The following is a 23,114-nucleotide window of genomic DNA, read 5'->3' as shown; positions in this document are numbered from 1 at the left end:
CTAACTGGGAAAAGCTGAAAGAAGAAGAAGATATATATATTTATTTATTTATATAAATGTTCACATTACCTTGTATGCAACTCTGCCTCTTTAAATAAATTATAAAATTACTTTTAAAACTTGTGATGTGATTTGAACCTGGGTAAACCCATTTCTGGTACAGTCAACAGGGGATATGAATCTGGATATTCACTGATCTATCACAGTAGTGTATTCTTTCATTTGTTAAATATGCACCATTGTGCTGTTCACAGCCTGCAGTATATGATTAAGTATAAGTCTATAGGCTTTAGTGGAATGAATATGTTACTCATACCTAGGAATAGCTAGCTTTATTCTTGTATATTCCTAGTTGCATGCCCAACACTGTACTCTTTCTAAACCTGTTTATGGAACAAATTTCCTTTTAATAAAATACAGTCATCAGTTTATGATCTGAGTGCAAGATAAAATCGCAACTAGATATTTACATAATTATGACTTATCATTCCTTGTCCAGTTATAAATACTTTTTATTTCTTCATATGGGATCGGCATGTAAGACCTAAAACTAATTGATAAATCATTATTGTCATATGTAACATATGAAAGTGAACTGCACAATGTGGTGAAATAGAACAGGGGAAGATCAGCTCTCTGTCAGCTAAACAGTAACCAAACACATTGGCAGACTGTAGTAAAATGTCTGACTTTTGAAGTGCTTTTTTTAGTTCTTTTCTCCCTACTGATAGTAAACCTTTAGTATAACAGATGATGCAAAAGGCTTAAGAAACTCACTGGTTTTGATAAGAACCTATTATAAAAATTAAATACACCCAAGTAAGCTTCTAGCTGTAATGATGAGACAAGCTATGCCCTGCTGTGTCTTCCGTATTGCTTTCTCAGTTTCAGATATAAATGGAAAGTATGAAGTAATTATGTTTAGCATTTCACAGTAATCATATCGTGACTACATCCTGCATTGTCTATTCTAGCAAGCAATAAAGAGTAAAGGAGAGAAAAAAGTCATCATAGCTCACCACTGACAGAAAATGTCCTATTCTACCTAAAGGAAGAGCTGTAATCCACAAAGCTTTCCGCCTTGTTGAAGGTCCAACAGATACAAACTACTAGGCCAGTTAAACATTTGCCCACAAACTATCAGGCCAATTAAACACTTGCCACAAACTATCAGGCTAGTTAAACACTTGCCCACAAACTATCAGGCTAGTTAAACACTTGCCCACAAACTATCAGGACAATTAAACCATTGCCCACAAACTATCACGCTACTTAAATCCTTGCCCCAAAAAATTCAGGCTAGTTAAACACTTGCCCACAAGCTCTCAGGACAATTAAACCTTTGCTGAGAAACTGTCAGGACAGTTAAATCCTTGCCAGAAAACTATCAGGACAGTTAAATCCTTGCCAACAAACTATCAGGACAGCTAAACGCTTGCCCAGGACATAGTTCCACAGCATAGCTGCAGCTTTGCTATTAGGAGTGAAATAAACTTTCCATTCACAGATCAAAGCACTAAGCTGTCCAAATCACTGATGAGCAGTCTAAGTGATGCCTACAAAGAAAATGCCTAAAACACTAGTCAGATGGCTCTAACAATCAATACGCTAAAGTCAATACAAAGCATGGGCTTGCTGTATTGACATTTTGCCATGTGTTTCATAGGTGGATTTGTTTGCCATTGGCAGAGCTAACTGTAGACACTTCCTACCTGATAATATTTTGCATAAAATACTTACTCATTTGACAGGTATGTAATATGAGACCAATTTTAATAAGCAAAACTCCCACATGTCAATGTCTGCTTTGATGACATACTTTAGTCAACAAAACTGATGGTTGACAGGTGTGAAAGACTGACAGTCTACAGGGTTGAGAAATATGTCCCTTCCCCAAGGACTTTGCATATACTGGTGCACCCCCACAGGGAGTGCATGTGGCTTCCCCCTTGCAAAAAAACACTAGAATTCTTTTGCATGGTTCAAGGTTATGCCATGGATCATGAAATGTTAGGGTATCAAGTTTTTTTCCGACCTTTTGCGTTCAAAGTTTTTAGTACCAGTCTACTGAAGTTTAGATTAACTTCAGTACATCTATCATGTGTATACACGCACGCACACACACACACACACACACACACACACACACACACGTGTTAAACATATAGATGGACAAAAAGACATAAAATAAAACAAAAACATGTATAGCCACAGAGAATGATAAAAATGTTATTGTGAAGATCTTTTGCCTATAACCATTGGACTTCATCAGGCAAAGTCATACTCCATTACTCCCAGTTAAATAAAATATCATGTGACTAAACCATCCAGTCAATAAAAACATGTAATAAAAACAAATAATAAAAGATTATTATCTTAACTTTTCTCCACTGTAATTCTGGTTTAATACTAACAACATAAAAGGTCACAAAGTAATTCACTATAGAAACTGATGTAGAAAAGCCTGTAGGAGAGACTCAGGAGTGCGCAAACGAATGCTGTACTGAACAAACAGAGAGAGACAGGAAGCTGAGCAGAGCGCAATCTTCCCTCTGCTACACCTTTGAAGAGAGTTACGCAGTTGTGTATGGCTGGAAAACATAATAGCAGAGCACAGCAGAACAAGATAAAGGAAAACTGTCAGTACCCCTGACAGAAAAAGAAGGAAAAAGCTGTACCTGTCTTTGTAGGGAGATGAACTTACACCCTCAATTTCACATCAGCATACTGCTGAAAGTGATCCAAACGAACCAAGAAGACTTTGGGCAGCACTGCTATAAATCTATGAATACTGGAAGCCATGGAAACCAAAAGGAAATCTTGGTAGTACAAACACCAAAACAGGACAACGCGTATATAATACCCACTGCTATCATTGTAGACAAAAAACACTAAGTGCTTTCACTCCTGTAATACTGTGACACTGACCTACCTAAGCTCCATGTAAGTCATGTCAGTTTAATAATGCCTGAAGGGAAATTAACATGCTAACTAAGGCCAGAGACAACAAGGCAAGAATGGAAAGAGAAATGAATGGCCACAAGAACCCCACTTCATATCTACGTTTTGTGCTAGGAAATTATTTACTCTGCAGGGGAAACTGAATAAGCATCTGTTGGTAACAAAGCCCTTTTAGCCCTTGTAATGATATTAGCACAAAAGCATGCCTTGGTGCTCTTGGGATGACTAACACTAAAGCTAGACTTTTAGTAAGAGTTTACTGGCCTGGTGTCATGAAAGAAAAAGAAAATTTTTGTGCAGCCTGTCTGGAGTGACAAGGAACAGTGCCTAATGCAAGATTTAGAAACCCCGTGATACCTTTACAAATAACAAAAGTACCATTTGAGTGCAGAACCATAGACATAGCAGGTCTGTTTGTGAAGTCAGATTATATTATATTGTATATGCTAGTAACCCTTGGTGGTGCACAAAGCTTCCTAAAACAGTGCCCTTACAGACCTGGAATGCCAAGTCTGAAGCAAGAAAACTTGTACTAGGAATTTCCCATTGAATCTTTACAAACCAGGGTATACCCTTCATGCCTATAGTAATGCATGAATGTTGCTAGTTCTTTAACATGAAGCAGTTAAGAACATCTGTATACCACCCCAAACAGAAAGGCTAGTTTATCAGTTTAACAAAACTTTAAAATCCATGGTTCAGAGAACTATAGAAAAAAAAGACAGAAATTATTAGGACTATCTACTTCCTTACTTTCTCCTTTATTATAAGAGAGTAACCCCAAGACTCAGCTTGTTTCAGTGCATTCCAACTGTTATATGACAGACACCTTAAAGATTGCTAGATATAGCAAAAGAGAAATGGAAAAAAAAATCACTCCTTTGAGTGATTTTGGCCATTTCACAGAAATGCAGGATAGGTTAAGAATTGTAATGCCTACTGTCAGGGAGTATATAGATAGAAAGAACATCTCTGTAAGTAAATGTACTGTAACAGTGGATGTTGGAGTGATGACTGTTGCAGTAACTTAGCTATATGGGTTATATCCTGCATAGGATATAACAGCTCACCAGCTTCCAAAGCTTCAGGGCACCTTCCATGCACCCAAACTGTCAGGCAGCTTGAGCTGAGCTGACTAAAAGAGAAGTTTGGGCATGATGCCCCTCAGAGCTTTCCTACCATCAGAGATAAGGAGGCTGAGCCCTGAAAAGACAAAGCTAGGAACATCAAAACATTAATGTCCACATTCTGGCATACAAATCACACCAAAACACAAGGTTGGTGGAGGGAGGGAGCAGCTACTGCAGCAGTGATCATTCGAACATCTACTCTTATATTATGTTTACTTCAGCATTGTGCTGTGTTCATCATACCGATCTCTGCTGAAGTAGCCTTAGCTATATGGGTAGATTACTGCAGCTAACTACATTTGACAGGTGGAAGGAGAAGAGTCCAGGACCCCTTAGGAAATGGTCCTAGCAGAACTTCAGCTGGACCTAGAGAAAGAATCAAGCCTATGCCACTTTGTAAAAGTATGTACAGAGAACCAAGCAGCAGTTTCTAGAACACTTATGAAATCCAACCCTTTAAAAAAAAACATAAATGAAGCCAAGACCCTGGTAGAGTGGGCTTTGACTCTTCCCAGAATAGATCTGTTATGATAAGTATAGCAAAGGGTAATAGGTTTAGACAACCATTTGAAAATAGTGTCTTTTGACACAGTTTGTCACTTCTTCTTACATTCACAAAAAAATTAACAATTGATCCAAACATCTGAAAGATTTAGTTCTGTCAACATAGTACCTAAGTTTGACAGTGGGCAGCCAAGGTATTATGGAGTATCATTTCTCCCTCATTTTTAGGTTCAGGAAAGAAAACATGGACATGGATAGTTTGGCTTAAAATAAATTCAGATTCAACTTTATATATATTTTTTGTTTTTTTAACATTTGTATCTTCTAATTTGTCCCGTTATCACCTTTTGTATTTTTAATTGGATGTATTATGACTTTGATATGTCTATTTTATGTCTTTTCCTGGAGCTTTTCTCCCTGGGCCTCTACTGAGAATGGACATGTATCCAGCTAGATTAGCCCGGTTAACAAATGTAAAATAAAAATAAATAAAAAAATAAAACTTTAGGCATAAAAGAAAGATTAGTTCTCAAAGAAATCCAGTCCCTATTGAAAATGAGATAGGGTTGGCTCACCGTAAGAGCTTGCAACTCAGACACCCTTTTTACAGAGGTCAAAGCAATCAGTAAAACTGTTTTCCATGTTAAGAATCTCAAGTCAGCTAAGTTCCTGGTTCAAATGAAGCAAGTGTTAATTTCTGTAAAACAAAATAAAGATCCCAAGGAGGGACTACCAGTTTTATTGGAGGCCTTTTATACAAAACTCTTTTCAAAAACATTTTGACATGACATTGCACTGAAAGAGGAGGATCCATGGGCAGACACGCTAAAATGGCTGATAAATGAACCTTGATGAAGGAATAAGAAATGCCACATGATAATAACTCATGCAATTATTTAAAACCAGAGAACAACTATCCCTGAATGGGTGCTGGTTATGTTGATAGCACCAACTAGAAAACCTTTTACACTTGCTAATACATGATTTTCTAGTTTCAGGCTTTTTTGGCCTCCATTAATACCTGCTGCACATCCTCAGTAAACAGGGGCCTAAAAGGAATTAAGACCCTATCATCCAGGCAGTCAATTGATGTCAGGGTGTATCAAACACCCCTGTTCTTATGTGAGTAGATCCAGTCTGTGAGGAAGCTTGTGGTAATTGCCCCTGGCTGTTTCCAAAAGAAGGGAGAACCAGAGTTGCCTGGGCCAGAAGGGAGTCACCACAATGATCTTGGGGGATTCCAAATGAGTCTTTATTAATACCCTGGATATGAATGGAAATGGTAGAAAATGCATACAGAAACATTCCTGTGCAAGAGAAAGAAAAGGCATCTGTCTTTCAGGCCTTCTTGCATGGAGTCCTGGAATAGAATCTTAACAATATATTGGTCAGATAGGAGGCAAAGAGGTCAACTTGGGAACTCCCCACAGATGGATCAAATCTTGGAAAACCCCCTGATCTAGTTTCCATTTGTGAGGGTCTGCTCTAGTCCTGCTCAGGTTGTCTGCCACACAGTTCTGCTCTAACAGAATGTAGGATGCCTGTAGAGTGAGATTGTGCTGTAAAGCTATCCCCCATTCTAACATGGCTAGTCTACAAAGGGGGTATGACCTGGTTCCCTCTTGCTTGTTGATGTACCACATGACTGTGGTATAGTCTGTAACCACTAGAAGAGTTTCCAGGGACCAAAGATGGTTCAGAGAAGTGAGTGCCTTGATCAGGGCAAGCATCTCCTTGATATTTATGTGCTTGTATCTGTCCTTGGTGTCTCGCACACAGTGTACATTTATCCCTCTGAAACTGCTCTCCAAGCAAAGTCCAAGGTGACTGACTACTTTGGAGCAGGGAGGGAGAAGGAGAGACCTGGATTTAAGGATATCTGCTGTCTCCGCCAAACGATTTCTCTTTTGACAAATCGCAGCACTGGCATTTGAAATGATAAAGGGTGTTGACACTGGGACCAAAGAGATTTCGGATGCTAGTATTTCTTTGTAGTGTCTTGTCAGAGATATTCTGAGAATCAAATATGCCAAGAGAACCGAAATCCTGAGGTATTCTCTACCAGTGACCAAAAATCTGAGTAGAAAACGTCAGAAATAGATCTAGATAAAGATCTGTTTTTTCCTATGGAAGAAAAGCTCTTTGAACTTACGCATCTAGCATAGCTCCCAGGGACACAATCTTGTGAGAAGGAGGCAAGAAAAACTTTTGAATGTTCTCTTGGAATCTCAGCTTGTTCATAGGTGTGTACTAGGCTAATGGCCCTGGGGCCTTTACAAGCCTAGCCCATAGTAGTGCCCTGGCATTGTGCCGCCCATCATTAGTTCCCAGTGCCACTATCAAGTAGAGCCACTGGAGTGATCCCCGGGGTGTCGTTTCTATTTCCCATCCACTCATCAAGATTTGTCTTGAAGAGGGCTAGTGAGGTGTTCTGCTTAACATGTATGGGAAGTCTATTCCAGAGCATCAGCAGTCTCTGGGTTATGAACCTGTCCCTCCAGCATGTTCTGTTGATTGTGGTAATGAGGTTGAGGTCACTGGAGCATGTGGTATGGAGGTATTGGGATTTCTTTAGATGCAGCATTTCTAACAGAACTGGGTCAGACATGGCTTTGTAAGTCAAGCAGAGATCGCCTTTTAGTAGACAATATGACACAGAGAATAGCTGGAGTTTTTTGAATCTGTCCATGTAGGACAAGTGTTTAAGGTCCAGGATCCTCTTCGTGAGGTACCTTTGTGGCCTCTCCAGCTGTTGCAGGTGTCTAGTGAGGTACATGCTAAATGGGGCATTATACTCAATGACTGGTCTAAGGAGGGAAGAGTAGAGAGAAATGATGACCTTTTCATTCCTGGATGCAAAACCCTTGGTAATGAGATGTGCCATATAGAAGGACTTTGAACACAGTGGCAATGTAGTGGTCGAAGGAGTGGTTGCTAACGGCCTTTGTCCCCAGATTGTTATAACACCTTCAGTGTTCAGTGGGATCTCATTGATGTGCTATATAGTGGGAACTAGAGTTTTTCCCAAAGGGGATGACAACGCATTTTTTGGCAATAAGCTTAAGGCCATGATTTTGACCAGTCATTGGTCTCATTGAGGCCTTTCTGCAGGATGTCTGCATTACTTGGGGAGTTAATGGCTCCCAGCTTGCCGTCATCTGCGAATTTGGCCAGCCAGAGTTCCTCCGTGTTGGCCTTGACCTCTGAAGTAGATGCCAAACAGGAGGGGATCAAGGACCGATCCCTGTGGGACTCCACTCATGACTGTGTGTTCTATCTGTGAGCCAATTTGCAACCCACCTAACGATATAGGGGTGGATGCCTAGTTTGGTGAGTTTATCATTAATTCCTGAGTGAGGAATGGTATCAAAGGCCTTGGCCAGATCGAGGTAGGCTATATGAACTGCCTTATCTTCATCCACCGCTCTGGTGACTGACTCAAAGAAGTCAACCAGGTTGAGCAGGCAGGATCTACCTTTCATAAAACCAAATTTCATGGGATCTAGAGTTTGGAGATTTCCTATATCCTTGTTAATTAGGTCCATGATGATGCGCTGCATAGCCTTACATATCAGTCTCATCAGGCTAATGGGACGATAATTTCCAGGGTCTGTAGTTGCTCCTCCTTTATGGAGAGGGATGACTGTAGCAGTGCACCATTCAGTAGGGACAAAGCCTGAGGTGAAACTGTGAGTGAACAGAGCACACAGATGTGGTGCCAGTTCATCTTGTAATTCATGTAGAACACAACATATTGTTGTTGGGTCCCATGGAAGCTGTATTCATGGCCTTAGATAATGCAGCTTTAACCTTGCTGCAGTAATGCAGGGTGCCTGGCATTCTTCCAGTATTGACATTGGTCCTTTGGGGGGGGGGGGTAAAGTTGGCACTGAATCTGTTGGCCAGTATGTTGGCAATATTTGTCAGCTCAGTATAGGAGGTACCATTGTGCAGTAACTCAGAGAAAATCTGGGTATTGCCATGGAGATTCTTGATATAATTAAAGAAGGCTTTGTGGTTGTTTATAATGTGTAAGAGATCTCTCAACCAAGAGACACATTCTTGGCACTTTGTAAAAGACTCTGCAAAGATAAGCAAGTTGTCTAAATACAAAAAAATTTGGATACCCTGTACCTGCAATCAGCTACAACTGGAGCTCGACACACTGTGAACACTCTTGGTGCAGTATATAGTCCAAAGGGTTTGGCAGAGAACTGATAAAGTGATCCAGACACACAGAAAAGCCTGAAGTTTGGATGAATAGGGATGTGATGATAAGTCTAGTGTTACCAGGAAACTTGAAAGCGGAAGACGAGGAAACAGGTTGTGTAGCGACATCATTTTAAATATTAGCACTATAACAAACATGTTTAGGAAAGAAAGCTTTGGAAGTTGACCAACTTATATCCTTGGTAGGCTATAACCCCATAGAGCTAAGGCTTCTGCAGCAGTGATCAATACAATGAACAACACAGGAAGCTCAACAGAGAGGTTGTAATACAAATGCTTAACTTAAGGATTTCAAAACAATGGGAAAAGTACTTCTGTTTATCTGGTCTCTGTGAGTTGTGAGGCACATCAGGCACATCTCTCACATACTGTGCTAGTTCCTTTAAGGATTAAAAGGTTGTCTGAGTACATGAGACGATTGCTACATTGTCTTTTGATGCCCATATCTACCAAGCTGGCCACAGAGACATTAGGAAATTGCAATTCCATGCTGTCAGGACCTGTATTAGGGTTGGGCTATTATGGTTTAGGATCTTGATTTCACAAGAGTCACTTGAGTGGTGTCCAGGGTGAAGGCTAGATGTTATATAATGCTATGATCTTCATGTTGTTTTATGCACTATCTAGCTGCCTTAAGCTTAACTCCATGCAAAGCCTTTCTGTGTTATGGGTTAAAGTCCTAAGTACTAGCTTTGTAAGTTAGCTACTATATCGGGTACTGCCAACCATCAATGAGCAGTGAACAGCTCTGTGAAAACATGCCTAATTTATAGCAGACAAAAAAATCAGAAAACTAACTCCCATGCCCTCTGGTCAATAAACAACTACACCTTAAGCTCCCCGATGTGCCTCCCAACTCAGAAAGACCAGGTAAACACATTCTGCAACAAGATGGATGACCCTGGAATTTAAAAGCACAACAAAAGTAGCTCTCAATTGCAGATTAACACCAAACTAAGTACCAAAAAAAGCCATCTGGCTGATGAAACAATATCACTTTAAGCCTCCTTGTGTGTTTCCCAACTCAGACTGACCAGGCTGCTTTACAACTGCCACTAGAATAGCAGTCCCAGTTTTAATGTAAAAACACACTTTAGTTAGCCAAAAGTGAAAAGGTACCAACTAGCTACAACAAATAATTGTCACTGTAAGCTCTGTTCTGTTTCCCAACTTGGACAGACAGGGCTATATCTCTACTCCCACTAGAATTGCAGTCCCAGCCTTCTTAATGTAAGAGCACACTGTAGTTAGCCAAAAGTGAAAAGGTGTCAAAAACAAGTCAACTTACTAGCTACAACAAGTAATTCTCACTTTAAGCCTTCCTGTGCCCTTCCCAACTTGGACAGACCAGAGTGCCTTTCTACTCTCATTAGAATTGCAGTCCCAGTCTTCTTAATGTAAAAGCACACTTTAGTTAGCTGCCAGTGAAGAGGTACCAGAAACAAATCTAATAGCTAGCTGCAAGTGATTGCAAGGCAGTTCAAAGGTAGACAAGCCTGCAATGAGGAACACACACACTGAGGCAATTTCAAAGTGCACTAACAACAATCTAAGGGGAGGGCCTTCCCAGTTTCTTCTGTCTAAAACTAAAAGAGGAAGTAGGAGGGAACCAAACTCAGAAAAGCACCAAGGCCCAGCACAGACACCAAAAAGCAATGCAAACTATAACAATTCCTTACATTAATAGCTTTAACTTCAGATACAGAGCAAAAATATACAAAAGTGATGTGCAATTATAAATGTACTTTTAACGTACTTCTCTGAATGCAAAAATGTAGTCCAAATGCTTTATTATCAAGCTTGCAGCCATCCCAAGACTGAAATTGCAGAATGCTTGTGTGATAAAAATACAGTAGGGGCTGGATTAATTACCAAAGTTGAAACTACAAGCAGGGATGTAGCAAGCAAATTCCATTTTGTACTCCCAAACTCTTAGTGCTACTCTGTTGGACACTTATCACTTTAAAATGGACACATCTCTCAAAATGATGCCCAGAAAAAAAAAGTACTCAGTGGAGTACAAAGAATATGCCTTGCTACACCCTTGACTACAATCTGTCTAAATTAAATTTAGTGTACTTACACAAAAAAGCCAGGGGAATTCCAAAAGTTGCTGCAGTGACTGGGGAGTTGCAAGACATTTCACTGGGAACATATACACCTGAACTGCAGTTCAGCTACAGAGACACATGACTGCGGTCAATTTCCTGTGGGCACAGAAGATCATGCAGTACCATGCCCGAGGCTGCAATAAACAAGTATGAAGGAAAAACAATGCCCATGGCCTTCTAGGACCTTTGGGATAGTATGCAATATGGCAGACACCTACAGCAAGATGCCCATTGGACATGTCAGTATCCAAATAAACGCAGTGTGTAAGTGTCATCTGAAAGTATTACTAGAATGGCCTACTGTACATGCCTTTGATGTCACTGTGTTTCAGCAAGACCAAAAATTGATGGATGCCATAATCCCTGCTCAGGGGAATACCTCTTACTCCCTATGGAAGTGCCGTTATGTTTAGGGTGTATATCCTAACATACATACTAGAACATAAGCATGGCTACAGCAACATATAGAATTTCATCTGTAGTATTACACACTTCCACAAGTTATAGTTACTTAAGTATGTACTTTATACCAACTACAGCACCCATCACTCCCCTGTCGCATTAATTACGCTACTGTCCAATTTCAAGGTAGTAAAAATCAAAAATAAGCCCTGTTTTTCTTATAAGAATAAAAAGTAACTTAAACAGTTTTTATGCTATCCAAAGAAGAGAAGAGATATGGAAGATTTGGGTGGCAAGAAAGGCACCCTCCCTTGTCATAATTGTAATCAGTGTAGGTACATTGATACTACCAACAAATTTTTACATCCAGATTTTCAAACCGAGTTTGAGTTTAATGTTAGAGCAAACTGCAACAGTGTGAATATTATTTATTTAGCAGTATGTAACCTATGTTCATCTTTTTATGTTGGCAAGACCAACAGGAAACCTAGATATAAGATTAGGGAACATATGCTAAAAATTAGGAATGGTGATTGCACTAATGCCCTGGCAAAACATGTTACTATAACAGATACTTCACACACATTCAGATTTCTTGCTGTTGAAATGGTTCATGGAAGTGAAAGAGGGGGAGATATTGTGAACCTGGCAGAGACAACAGAAAGTAGATGGATAGTGAGATTCAGGGCAGACAAAGGGAGGGGTTTAAATGATAGGGTACCCCTTAAACCTCTGTTAAAATAGACCATTGGTCAAGAAATAAAGTATTTTATTATAACTTTCATGAATTAGGTAAAAGAGATTTTTAAATATATATGTGGAATTTAATAATGAGAATGATGCATTATGTATACATGTTTTTTGAACTATATGAATGTATACCATGATTTTGTATGATGCTGATTCTTAACCTGTAGCAGTGATGTGCTGTCTTTTTAAGGAAGGATTGTTTAAGTTAATAGTTGCTTGTTTGTGACTGGTTGCTTTTAATTACCATAGATATATAAGAGCTGATTAGTCTGTTAGTAATAGGTCTGATGAAGTAGTGTATCTACACCACGAAAGCGCTCACCAAATAAACTTGTTGCAGTTTTTATCTACAATTATAGCCATTGAGTGGTCTGTTGGATGTTCCTGTGGAAATTGCGTCTCTATTTTTTATCCAAGGACCCTGTTCTACTAACAACAACTTGCCTTGTGTTTGGAAATGTCACTGTTTGTTGTATAAATGAGTGCTTGTGCATACAGGTGGACAAGCCAGTGATATCCCCTGTTGGGTTCTGTCTGTGAACAAGCCAGTGATATCCTGTTTGGGTTCTGTCTGTGAGTAAGTCAGTGATATCCTATGTTGGGTTCTGTTTGTGGGTAAGTCAGTGATAGCCTGGGTTGGGTTCAGTCTGTGGACAAGCCAGTGATATTCTGTGTTGGATTCTGTCTGTGGACAAGCCAGTGATATCCTGTGTTAGGTTCTGTCTATGGACAAGCCAGTGATATCCTGTGTTAGGTTCTGTCTATGGACAAGCCAGTGATATCCTGGGTTGGGTTCCATTTATGGACAAGCCAGTGATATCCCCTGTTGGGTTCTTTGTGTGGATAAGCCAATGATATAATGTGTTGGGTTCTGTCTCCGGACAAGCCACTGATAATCTGTGTTGGGTTCTGTCTGTGGACAAGCCAGTGATATCCTGTGTTGGGTTCTGTCTGTGGACAAGCCAGTGATATCCTGTGTTGGGTTCTGTCTGTGGACAAGCCAGTGATATCCTGTGTTGGGTTTTGTCTGTGGGTAAGTCAGTGATAGCCTGGGTTGGGTTCAGTCTGTGGACAAGCCAGTGATATCCTGGGTTGGGTTCTATTTGTGGACAAGCCAGTGATATCCTGTGTTGGGTTCTGTCTGTGGCAAGACAATGATATCCCGGGTTGGTGTAAGTCTTTAGGCCTCCCTCAGCTCACTTATTCTTGCACACAGAGCTGGAAGCCAAGTTCATGTAGTTAAAACCTGCAATATATTCACCTAGGCCACTCACTATAGTGTCAAACCAGTATAAAGATGGGGATACTTAGTAGTCTGGGTCTGGGTCTTATTTTGTTTTACTTAGTCTGAGTGTGGGTCATATTTTTGTTTACTTAGTCTGGGCATGGGTCTTATTTTGGTTTATTTAGTTGTCTGAGCGTGGGCCTTATTTTGGTTTACTTACTGGTCTGGGTGTGGGTCTTATTTTGGTTTATTTAATAGTCCAGCTGTGGGTCTTATTTTGGTTTATTTAGTAGTCAGGGTATGTGTCTTATTTTGGTTTATTTACTGGTCTGGGTGTGGGTCTTATTTTGGTATATTTAGTAGTCAGAGTATGGGTCTTATTTTGGTTTACTTAGTACTCTGGGTGTGGGTCTTATTTTGGTTTACTTAGTCTGTGTGTGTGTCTTATTTTGGTTTACTTAATAGTCTGGCCATGGGTCTTATTTTGGTTTATTTAGTAGTTTGGCCATGGGTCTTATTTTGGTATATTTAGTAGTTTGGGTGTGGGTTTTATATTGGTATATTTAGTAGTCTGGGTGTTGGGTCTTATTTTGGTTTATTTAATAGTCTGGGCTTGGATCTTATTTTGGCTTATTTAGTAGTCTGGGCGTGGGTCTTATTTTGGTATATTTAATAGTCTGGGTGTGAGTCTTATTTTGGTTTACTTAGTCTAAGTGTGGGTCTTATTTTGGTTTATTTAATAGTCTGGCCATGGGTCTTATTTTGGTTTATTTAGTAGTTTGGCCATGGGTCTTATTTTGGTATATTTAGTAGTTTGGGTGTGGGTTTTATATCGGTATATTTTGTAGTCTGGGTGTGGGTCTTATTTTGGTTTGTTTAGTAGTTTGGGTCTGGGTTTTATTTTGGTATATTTAGTAGTCTGGGTGTGGGTCTTATTTTGGTTTATTTAATAGTCTGGGTGTGGGTCTTATTTTGGTTTACTTAGTACTCTGGGTGTGGGTCTTATTTTGGTTTACTTAGTCTGAGTGTGGTTCTTATTTTGGTTTATTTAATAGTCTGGGCATGAGTCTTATTTTGGTATATTTAGTAGTCTGGGTGTGGGTCTTATTTTGGTTTACTTAGTCTGAGTGTGGGTCTTATTTTGGTTTATTTAATAGTCTGGCCATGAGTCTTATTTTGGTTTATTTAGTAGTCTGGCCATTGGGTCTTATTTTGGTATATTTAGTAGTTTGGGTCTGGGTTTTATTTTGGTATATTTAGTAGTCTGGGTGTGGGTCTTATTTTGGTTTATTTAATAGTCTGGGTGTGGGTCTTATTTTGGTTTACTTAGTCTGAGTGTGGGTCTTATTTTGGTTTACTTAGTACTCTGGGTGTGGGTCTTATTTTGGTTTACTTAGTCTGAGTGTGGGTCTTATTTGGTTTATTTAGTCTGAGTGTGGTTCTTATTTTGGTTTATTTAATAGTCTGGACATGAGTCTTATTTTGGTATATTTAATAGTCTGGGTGTGGGTCTTATTTTGGTTTACTTAGTACTCTGGGTGTGGGTCTTATTTTGGTTTATTTAGTCTGAGTGTGGTTCTTATTTTGGTTTATTTAATAGTCTGGACATGAGTCTTATTTTGGTATATTTAATAGTCTGGGTGTGGGTCTTATTTTAGTTTACTTAGTCTGAGTGTGGGTCTTATTTTGGTTTACTTAGTACTCTGGGTGTGGGTCTTATTTTGGTTTACTTCGTCTGAGTGTGGGTCTTATTTTGGTTTATTTAATAGTCTGGGCATGGGTATTATTTTGTTATATTTAGTAGTTTGGGTGTGGATCTTATTTTGGTATATTTAGTAGTATGGATGTGGGTCTTATTTTGATTTCCTGAGTCAAGCCAGCAAGCCAGATACCTGGCTTAATTGCATCCTCATTCTCAAAGAACATGACTTGGTTTTGCATTCTTATTCTGACACATATACACATATTTTATATAGAATTTATGAATGAAGACTTGAGGCTAGATTACTGAATCATGGATGAATAATTTCAGAAAAGATGTCTAAACGTTTGTAGCATTATCTTCAGAATTTTTAAAAATATTTTTCTTAAAGGAATAAAGCTTATCTGAAATGGAATGTAAAAGATTTCATATGCTGCAGCACTTTAAAAAAGTTCATTAGAAGGTTTTGGTACTGTATTTATATCCAGGATTCAGAAATGAACAGCGATGTCTTTACTGTGTAAAATGTAAAAAGAAGAAAGTAACATCACATTTTAGGCTGCTATAAAGGATATATGAAGTAAGAAAGGAACTTAATTTGAAGTGAGTCTAGTAAACAAAGCTATGTAAAGTGCATTATATTGTACTTCATATGATTTTTGAATCAGTTACACATCTATGCGATTGTGAAGAAATATGAGATTTCAGGGGTGAAATGAGAGTGAGAAATGAACCCCATGAAAGGAGTTACACCAAGGCATTAAAGGTAATTGGTGTTTGCTCCTTTACTGTTTAATTTTGTACTGCAACACAGTGACTTTAATATCGACAGAAATAAATTACTTCTCTAACTACATTTTTCTCTCCTTTCTTTCTTGCATTTCATCTTCCCTGCTGCATTTCCCATACTCTGTTCTACCTTCATCTTCATTTGCAGTTATTCAGCTCCACCTTGGCCACCATGAAGTGGATGATAACCAATTTATTTATGTAAGTATAATATGACTGTCAGAAATAGATTGAAGATCATAGTGTGTGCATCTTGTGGATTCATCTGTTCAGATATAATAGAGAAAAAAAAACACAAACTACATTTATTCATGATATTCTAGTCATAATCATATTGCCATAATCATACACAACCAAGTAAATGTTATCATCCTACTGACGATGGTAATAAACTCTCAGTAAGCCACAAGAATAAGCAATGCTTCAAAAGGATTTTGTAAAATGTATACTGCTGTGCAGCAGTCTTATTTTTTGTAATGTACATCATGAAGGGGTCCAAAGCACCACATTATGGAGTGTTCAGAGGTAAGGTACCTTCAAAACAGAAGAGAAGACATACATTGAAACCATTGAACTTGTTATGTCTTGTCTCTAGGAGCCTAAGTAGAAGACTAAGCCATTCACTCGCTCTTTTAACAGAAGCTATTGAAATAATTAAACAAAAATTTGAAAACATAACAGCAAACATACACAATCCAAAGCAAGAATATGCATTCAAAAACTGAGAAAACTAATAATCTCATGCATATCAAAACTAGCCCTAAGTGGAGACATCTACCCCAACCCTGGCCCTACCATCTCCAACCCCAATCCTCATAATCAGACTAGAAACCACAACTTCTTCCATATCACAGCCAATAGAAAGCCAAGTGACTTCCTTCTACTAAGCCTAAATATTAGAAGTATATCCAACAAAGTCCATGAACTCCATGCGACCATAGACTTGTACTCCCCAGATATAGTCATCCTGACAGAAACCTGGCTAAAACCTCACATTACCAGTGAGCAAATACTCCGTACAGGTTACAGCATACTAAGAGTAGACCGGCTAAACAAAAAAGGAGGTGGTGTAGCTATAATATTTAAACAGCATCTAAACATCCAGATCTTAAAATCATCAGCTCCACAAATAGGCAATGAAGAAATAATATATACCAACCTCAAAATTAACCAAAATAGAACCATCAACATAATTGGATGCTACTTCCCACCTGGCCAAAACATCCCTCCACTAGAAAACCTCCTCAGCTGGTCTACCCACCATCTCCCCCAAGAAACTATCATCTCAGGTGATTTCAATATTGACTGGCAATCCTGTTCTGGCAACAATCCAACCCATCATGTACACCTTCATGGCTTCACCCAACTAGTCCAGTCACCAACCAGGATAAATAAAAACTCCAGCAAGCACACTACCCTGGATTGGATACTAGTCAGTAAGAGCCCCCAGTCATATATAACAGGCTGCTTATCAGATAGCCTCAGTGATCACTCCCCAACATTCCTACTCAAAAAAATACCTGTACCAAGCTAAACCTGTCATCTACCGTCAAATACGTAAAAAACTAAACTTTAACCTACTCACATTCATCTCATCCCTCAAAGAATGTAACTGGCATCCTCTAAAGTACCTCAGTCTAGATGACGCAGTTGAATTTTTTAATACTACCTTCCTGAACATCCTTAATTACCATGCCCCCATAAGATTTTCCAGAACCAAAGCACAACCCTCCCCATGGCTACAGAAAACCACTAAGTCAGAAATGAAAAAACAGGGATAAAGCCTGGGAGCACTGGTGCAAAACCAAAACCCCCTCGGCTAGACAGAAATTCCTAGAACTACGCAACAGAGTCAAAAAGCTAATAAAACAGGACAAATTCCAATACTACCAGTCTGCCCTAGACTCCTCACAACACAGCCCCAAACAATTCTGGTCCTCCATAAACTCCATCCTCCACCCAGGTAAAATCAGTACCCCTCCTCCTAACATCCCTCACTCCTCAGAAAATATTGCTACCTCATTCAACACACACTTCTCCCAAACCATGCTATCACTAGCTAAACAACACAACCCCCCTCCCCTCCAACCCACACCTTCAACTACTAATCTCCCCACTGCCTTCTCTTTTTCTCCTGTACCTACCTCCAACATAAAAAAACTTTTAACTAAAGTTAAACCCACCAAATTAGCAGCAGGTAACCTCCCAAGTGAATACCTACAAATCGCAGCTGATGCTCTGGCCTACCCAGTATCCATCTTGATTAACCAATCTCTGTCAGAAAGTTACGTTCCCACACTGTGGAAAGTATCACATAAAATTCCCCTCCACAAAGGTGGACCCTCCGCAGAACTAACCAATTACCGCCCCATAGCTATTCTCTCTCCACTCTCCAAAATACTAGACAGATGCATACACTCTCAGGTCTCAGACTACCTCCTTACTAACAACCTCCTTTCCAGTACTCAGCATGGTTTCCGACCAAACCAGAGCACCACCACTGCCTTACTCTCCTTTACTAACACTATCCTTCAGCATAAAAACAATGGCTATCTCTCCTCTGCTACTTTCCTAGACCTATCTAAAGCATTTGACATGGTCCCACACAAACAACTTATCTCTGTCCTCAATAACCTATCCTTCTCACAGTCAGTCACCAACTGGTTTCAGAGTTACCTGTCTGACCGCCAACAATCCGTTGTATGGCAGAATGACATATCTCCCCAACTACCTGTCTCCATAAGGGTTCCCCAAGGATCCATCCTTGGACCCCTACTCTTCTCTGTTTACACCAATAATCTAGCCTCTGCCACCAAACATGGCACACTCATACAATACGCAGATGACTCGACCATCATCTGCTCAGCCCAGTCCCTACCCAAACTGCAAAAAGTCACACAGGAAGCCTTTTCCTCTGTTTTAACATGGTTATCTGATGCCCAATTAATACTCAACCCAAACAAAACTAAACTACTCATCTTCCAACCCACCAAACATACTCAAAACAACTCTCACTTTAACATCACAGCAAAAGACAACACCACTATATACCCAACTGAACACACCAAATTGCTAGGAGTGGAAATAGACAATAAACTAAAATTTGACATTCACATATCCATGACCATAAAAAAGTCCACAAAAAACTAGGAGCGTTATACAGAAATAAGCAATTTCTCACCAAAGCAGCAAAGATTTCAATAGCAAATTCCCACCTTATCTCCACCCTACTTTATGCCTCTCCAGTATATACCAACCTAAGGCAATGCAATCTAAACAAGCTAGAGACCTGCTACAACAAAATTGCCAAATTCGCCACAGGGGCATCCTACCGTAGTCACCACTGTCTCTCACTTGCTGAACTGGGCTGGCTTGAACTCCCTCACCTACTTCAGTGGTTTCAACTCTCACTCTCCCACAAACTAGTAAACCATCCACTAAATGTCCCATCCCTCCAGAATCTACTCCAACCCTATCGCACCACCAGACCACTAAGATCCAGCAACAAAAATCACTTGCAGATCACTAAAGCCAATAACTCTGCTGGTGAAGCACTATTCTCTTGCGCCATAGCCAAATTATGGAACTCACTCCCACCCACAATTACCTCCATACCATCATGCACCCACTTCAAGACTTTACTAAAAGCGCACCTAAAAACATGCTGGCTATGCCCTTGCAACTCCCACTGTAATATCATCCACCCCATCCAACCACTACCTTTCTTTCCACTCCACTAACTACCTTGATTATAGCAAGCTCAGATGCTCATAAGCCTAGAACTTATTATACAGCAGGAACTTCTCATTGTAACATTTGTTAATGTTTGTTATGTACTTCACAGATAAAGATTCTAGTTGTCTACTGATGTACTATGTTCTTCATCTGTAAATATGTTGTAAGTAATTGCTAAGTTAAATTGTTAATCGCTATGTAATCCAATGTAACTACTGTCTGTTTATTTTACTGTGGAGCTTTTCTCCCCGGGCCTCCGCTGAAAATGGACCTACGTCCAGTCGGACACTCCCGGTCAACAAATTTAAATAAATAAATAAATAAATAAATAAAATAAATAAGAAAGATACGAAATATGTCCAAAACATTAAAAAAAAAATATATATATATATATATATATATATATATATATGGATTATCTTAGTTTCATCACATAGACAATTGGTCAGACATTGAAAAAGCTGGTACAGCTGATTGAAAATGTACTGATCGAAGGTCACAGGCTTTTACTGAATGAGACTGCAAAACAGTGGGGATTGGGAAATGTGCCCTTTCCCAGCTGTAGTGCATTCTTGGAGCAGGGGTTGTGGGAGGTGCAGGGCAGTTTGCCCACCGCACCCAAAAAGAAAGATGATTTTTTTTTTTTTTTGGTTGTTTTTTCCCCTGATATTTGATTATATATGAGTGTCTGACATCCTAGTGATATTAATTACGTTAGTCCCTAAATATCAGAAATTACACTTTGAAAACCACGCTAATTTGAATACAGACATTCCAAATCTAAACAATATCAAAGTAACGCATCTATATATTTTTAGGGTTAGGGTTAAGGTTAGGTTTAGGATTAAGTCTAGGGCTAGGGTTAGATCTATTGTTACATAATAATTTTTTGCTTAAGTGTTAGGGTTAAATTTAGGGGCTGTGTTAGAGTTATGGTTTGGGGTGGAGTTATGGTTAGCGTTAGGGCTAGGGTCAGCATTAGAGTCACCACACTGCCTCCTGCAGTACCTTACTTGTATGTGCTAACTCTAACCCTAGCCATAACCCTACCTCATAACTCCATCTCAGACCATAACACTACCATTAACACTAACCCTAGCCCTAAGCCTAACTCCTAACTCCAGCTCAGACCATAAGACTACCACTAACACTAACCCTAATCCTAACCCTGTTCGTAACCCTACCATTAAGACACACCTTACATTAGCCCTATCCCTAACCATAATCCATAAACGTAACCCTAACACTAAACAAGTCATAGGTTCATAGGTGGTTACTAGGCTATTGGCCCAAGAGCCATATTAATCCTGGCCAAGCTTACCCTGAATTTACCAAAATATTGCTGATGTGTGGCAGTAGCCCAAGGAGTTTTATACTTACAATATAGGCCTGTACACATCAAGTGTTCATAGACTGCCCATTTATTAAAGACATAGATGCCAAACCAAGGGTACATATGTGATTTACTACCAATTGCTCCAAGTTACATGGTATTAGGGTTAGGGATGAGCTTTGCTTCACACGGATGGCAAGCCTGTACCTGAGAGATATACTGCTTATGTCAAAGTCACGGTTTAGGTTATTAGGGTATTTATGATGTTATTTGTTTTGTAGATGTGCAACAGATCTAGCAGTGTTGATTCAGAGAATATCTTGTGGGCTAGGCATAGATCTCTCTGCAGTAGTCTGTGGGAGACTGAGTACAGGGATACGGCTTTGAGATTGTCAGCAGAGGATTTGCTGTTTACTCTGTGTGTTGTTTTTGTGAGAACCTCTGTAATCTGTCAAGCTGTTACAAGTGCCTAGTCAGGTACATGCTGAAAGATATGTTGTATTCAATGACTGGTCTGATGAGAGCCAAGTATGGCAGAACAATAACCTCTTTGGACATGGATGCCATACCATTACTTATAAATTGTGTAAAGTAGAATGATTTTCTCACTGCAGTAGACACATGGTGATCAAAGGTCAGGTTACTGAGAACATGCTTTCCCAGATCCTGACACTGGGTCTACTTTTACATACACCTTACACTAGCCTATCCTTAACCTAACTATAATACTAGTACTACCACACACAGACACACAGACACACACACACACACACACACACACACACACACACACACACACACACACACACACAAGCATGTGCACACACACACAAATGCACTTACTCACACACACACACACACACACACACACACACACACACACACACACACACACACACACACACACACACACACACACACAATTACCCAAAATATTCATGCACAGGCACTGACAGAACCTAATTCCATGTCATCACTCACCATGCTATTTTGCTTAACGTAGTGTGTTAATTGTTTCTGAATATCTGAATATTCTGTATTACTCCATTTGTTCAATGAATAAAAAATTCTAATGACACAGTACTAGCTATTTGGTAATTGTTATAAGTGCAAATTTTCTTAATTAGTGCAACAATTATTCCTGATCTGTAACTCTGTTGAAAGGAAAGGCAGTCTTTCAGTTTGACACAGTACAAGTCGGCATGAAAGAACATTATGCTCTATTTTAATCAGTGGTTGCAACCACCTGAGGCTGTGCTAGTTATGAAAACGTTCTGCAGCCATCCAAACAGAGGTAAAACTTGAATAGAAACAATTCTGCTGACACATTAATCAGCTGCTGTCTAAGAAGGTATAAGCTAAGAGAAACCACCTTAAAATGAGCAGCACTGAATTTGTGCTTTAGACTACGTTAGACTGAGGACAATGACTATTACAAGCTGAGCTGCTACTCACTAGCTTTCAAAGTGTGGATTTTAACTATTATTTTTAATTGAATCAGTAGCATTCTGCATCATGCTACTCCCACTGTCAGGAAGCCATTTTATAGGCAGAGTCAACTGGCTTCTAATGTCATAGCCAAGTATTTTGAAGGACAGTTGTAACCTAATAAGTCGAAACACAGACCACTTATAGGTGAAAATGTGCCAGGGATAACACATAGTGTGTGATCTGAAAGAGGCCATCTTGCTGCCTTAACTGAACATCATGGGCAGTAAAAAGAAAACCCATATAGTCCAGCAGCCTCTTGGTCAGTCAGTAAGTTTACAAGATGCAGTTATGCTGATATTAATACCCCATAACTTGTAGAAACCAAGACAATGGCAATACTGATAAAATCCACACGTATTTATTGTTAGCGCTTTCGTACAGACAATTTCATGTACTTCATCAGACATCTCAAAATAAATTGATTAATCAAAATAAATCAAATTAATTAATAATTAAAGAGCTATACATATGTAACCTTACGATAAAACATACTAAATAAAACCTCCAACGGACAGACTGCTCATGCCAACACCTTCGGATTTTATTAATGCACCTGTCCAATTTGGTTCTTTAAATTTGCAACATACAGGGCTGTACAAATTGAACAAAGAAGCATAGTAACGAATCTTAAAGATTTTGACAGCAAGTTACTAAAGTATAAAAAATTACAAACTGAAATCTTTTATTTCAGAGAGTGTATTAAACTTAAGCTGGTCCCAAAGGGGTTGAGACAATGGAGATACCCCACTGG

General features: G+C 39.3%; 1 protein-coding gene across 4 annotated transcripts in view; it reads left to right on the top strand.

Moving 5' to 3' along the window:
* Window positions 1-23,114, top strand: part of CACNA2D4 (calcium voltage-gated channel auxiliary subunit alpha2delta 4) — a 2,573,275-nt gene that overhangs the window by 2,054,609 nt on the left and 495,552 nt on the right. For all 4 annotated transcript variants that reach the window (XM_044087505.1, XM_044087506.1, XM_044087504.1 and 1 more), the window contains one exon: window positions 15,953-16,005. In XM_044087505.1, the coding sequence (XP_043943440.1) occupies window positions 15,953-16,005 (53 nt within the window). The remainder of the gene's footprint in view (window positions 1-15,952; window positions 16,006-23,114) is intronic.

This window comes from Protopterus annectens, chromosome 11.part0, assembly GCF_019279795.1.
Source record: "Protopterus annectens isolate FY-2018-M chromosome 11.part0, PAN1.0, whole genome shotgun sequence".
In the NCBI taxonomy this organism is placed as follows: Eukaryota; Metazoa; Chordata; order Ceratodontiformes; family Protopteridae; genus Protopterus; species Protopterus annectens.
This window is presented reverse-complemented; position numbering and strand designations above follow the sequence as displayed.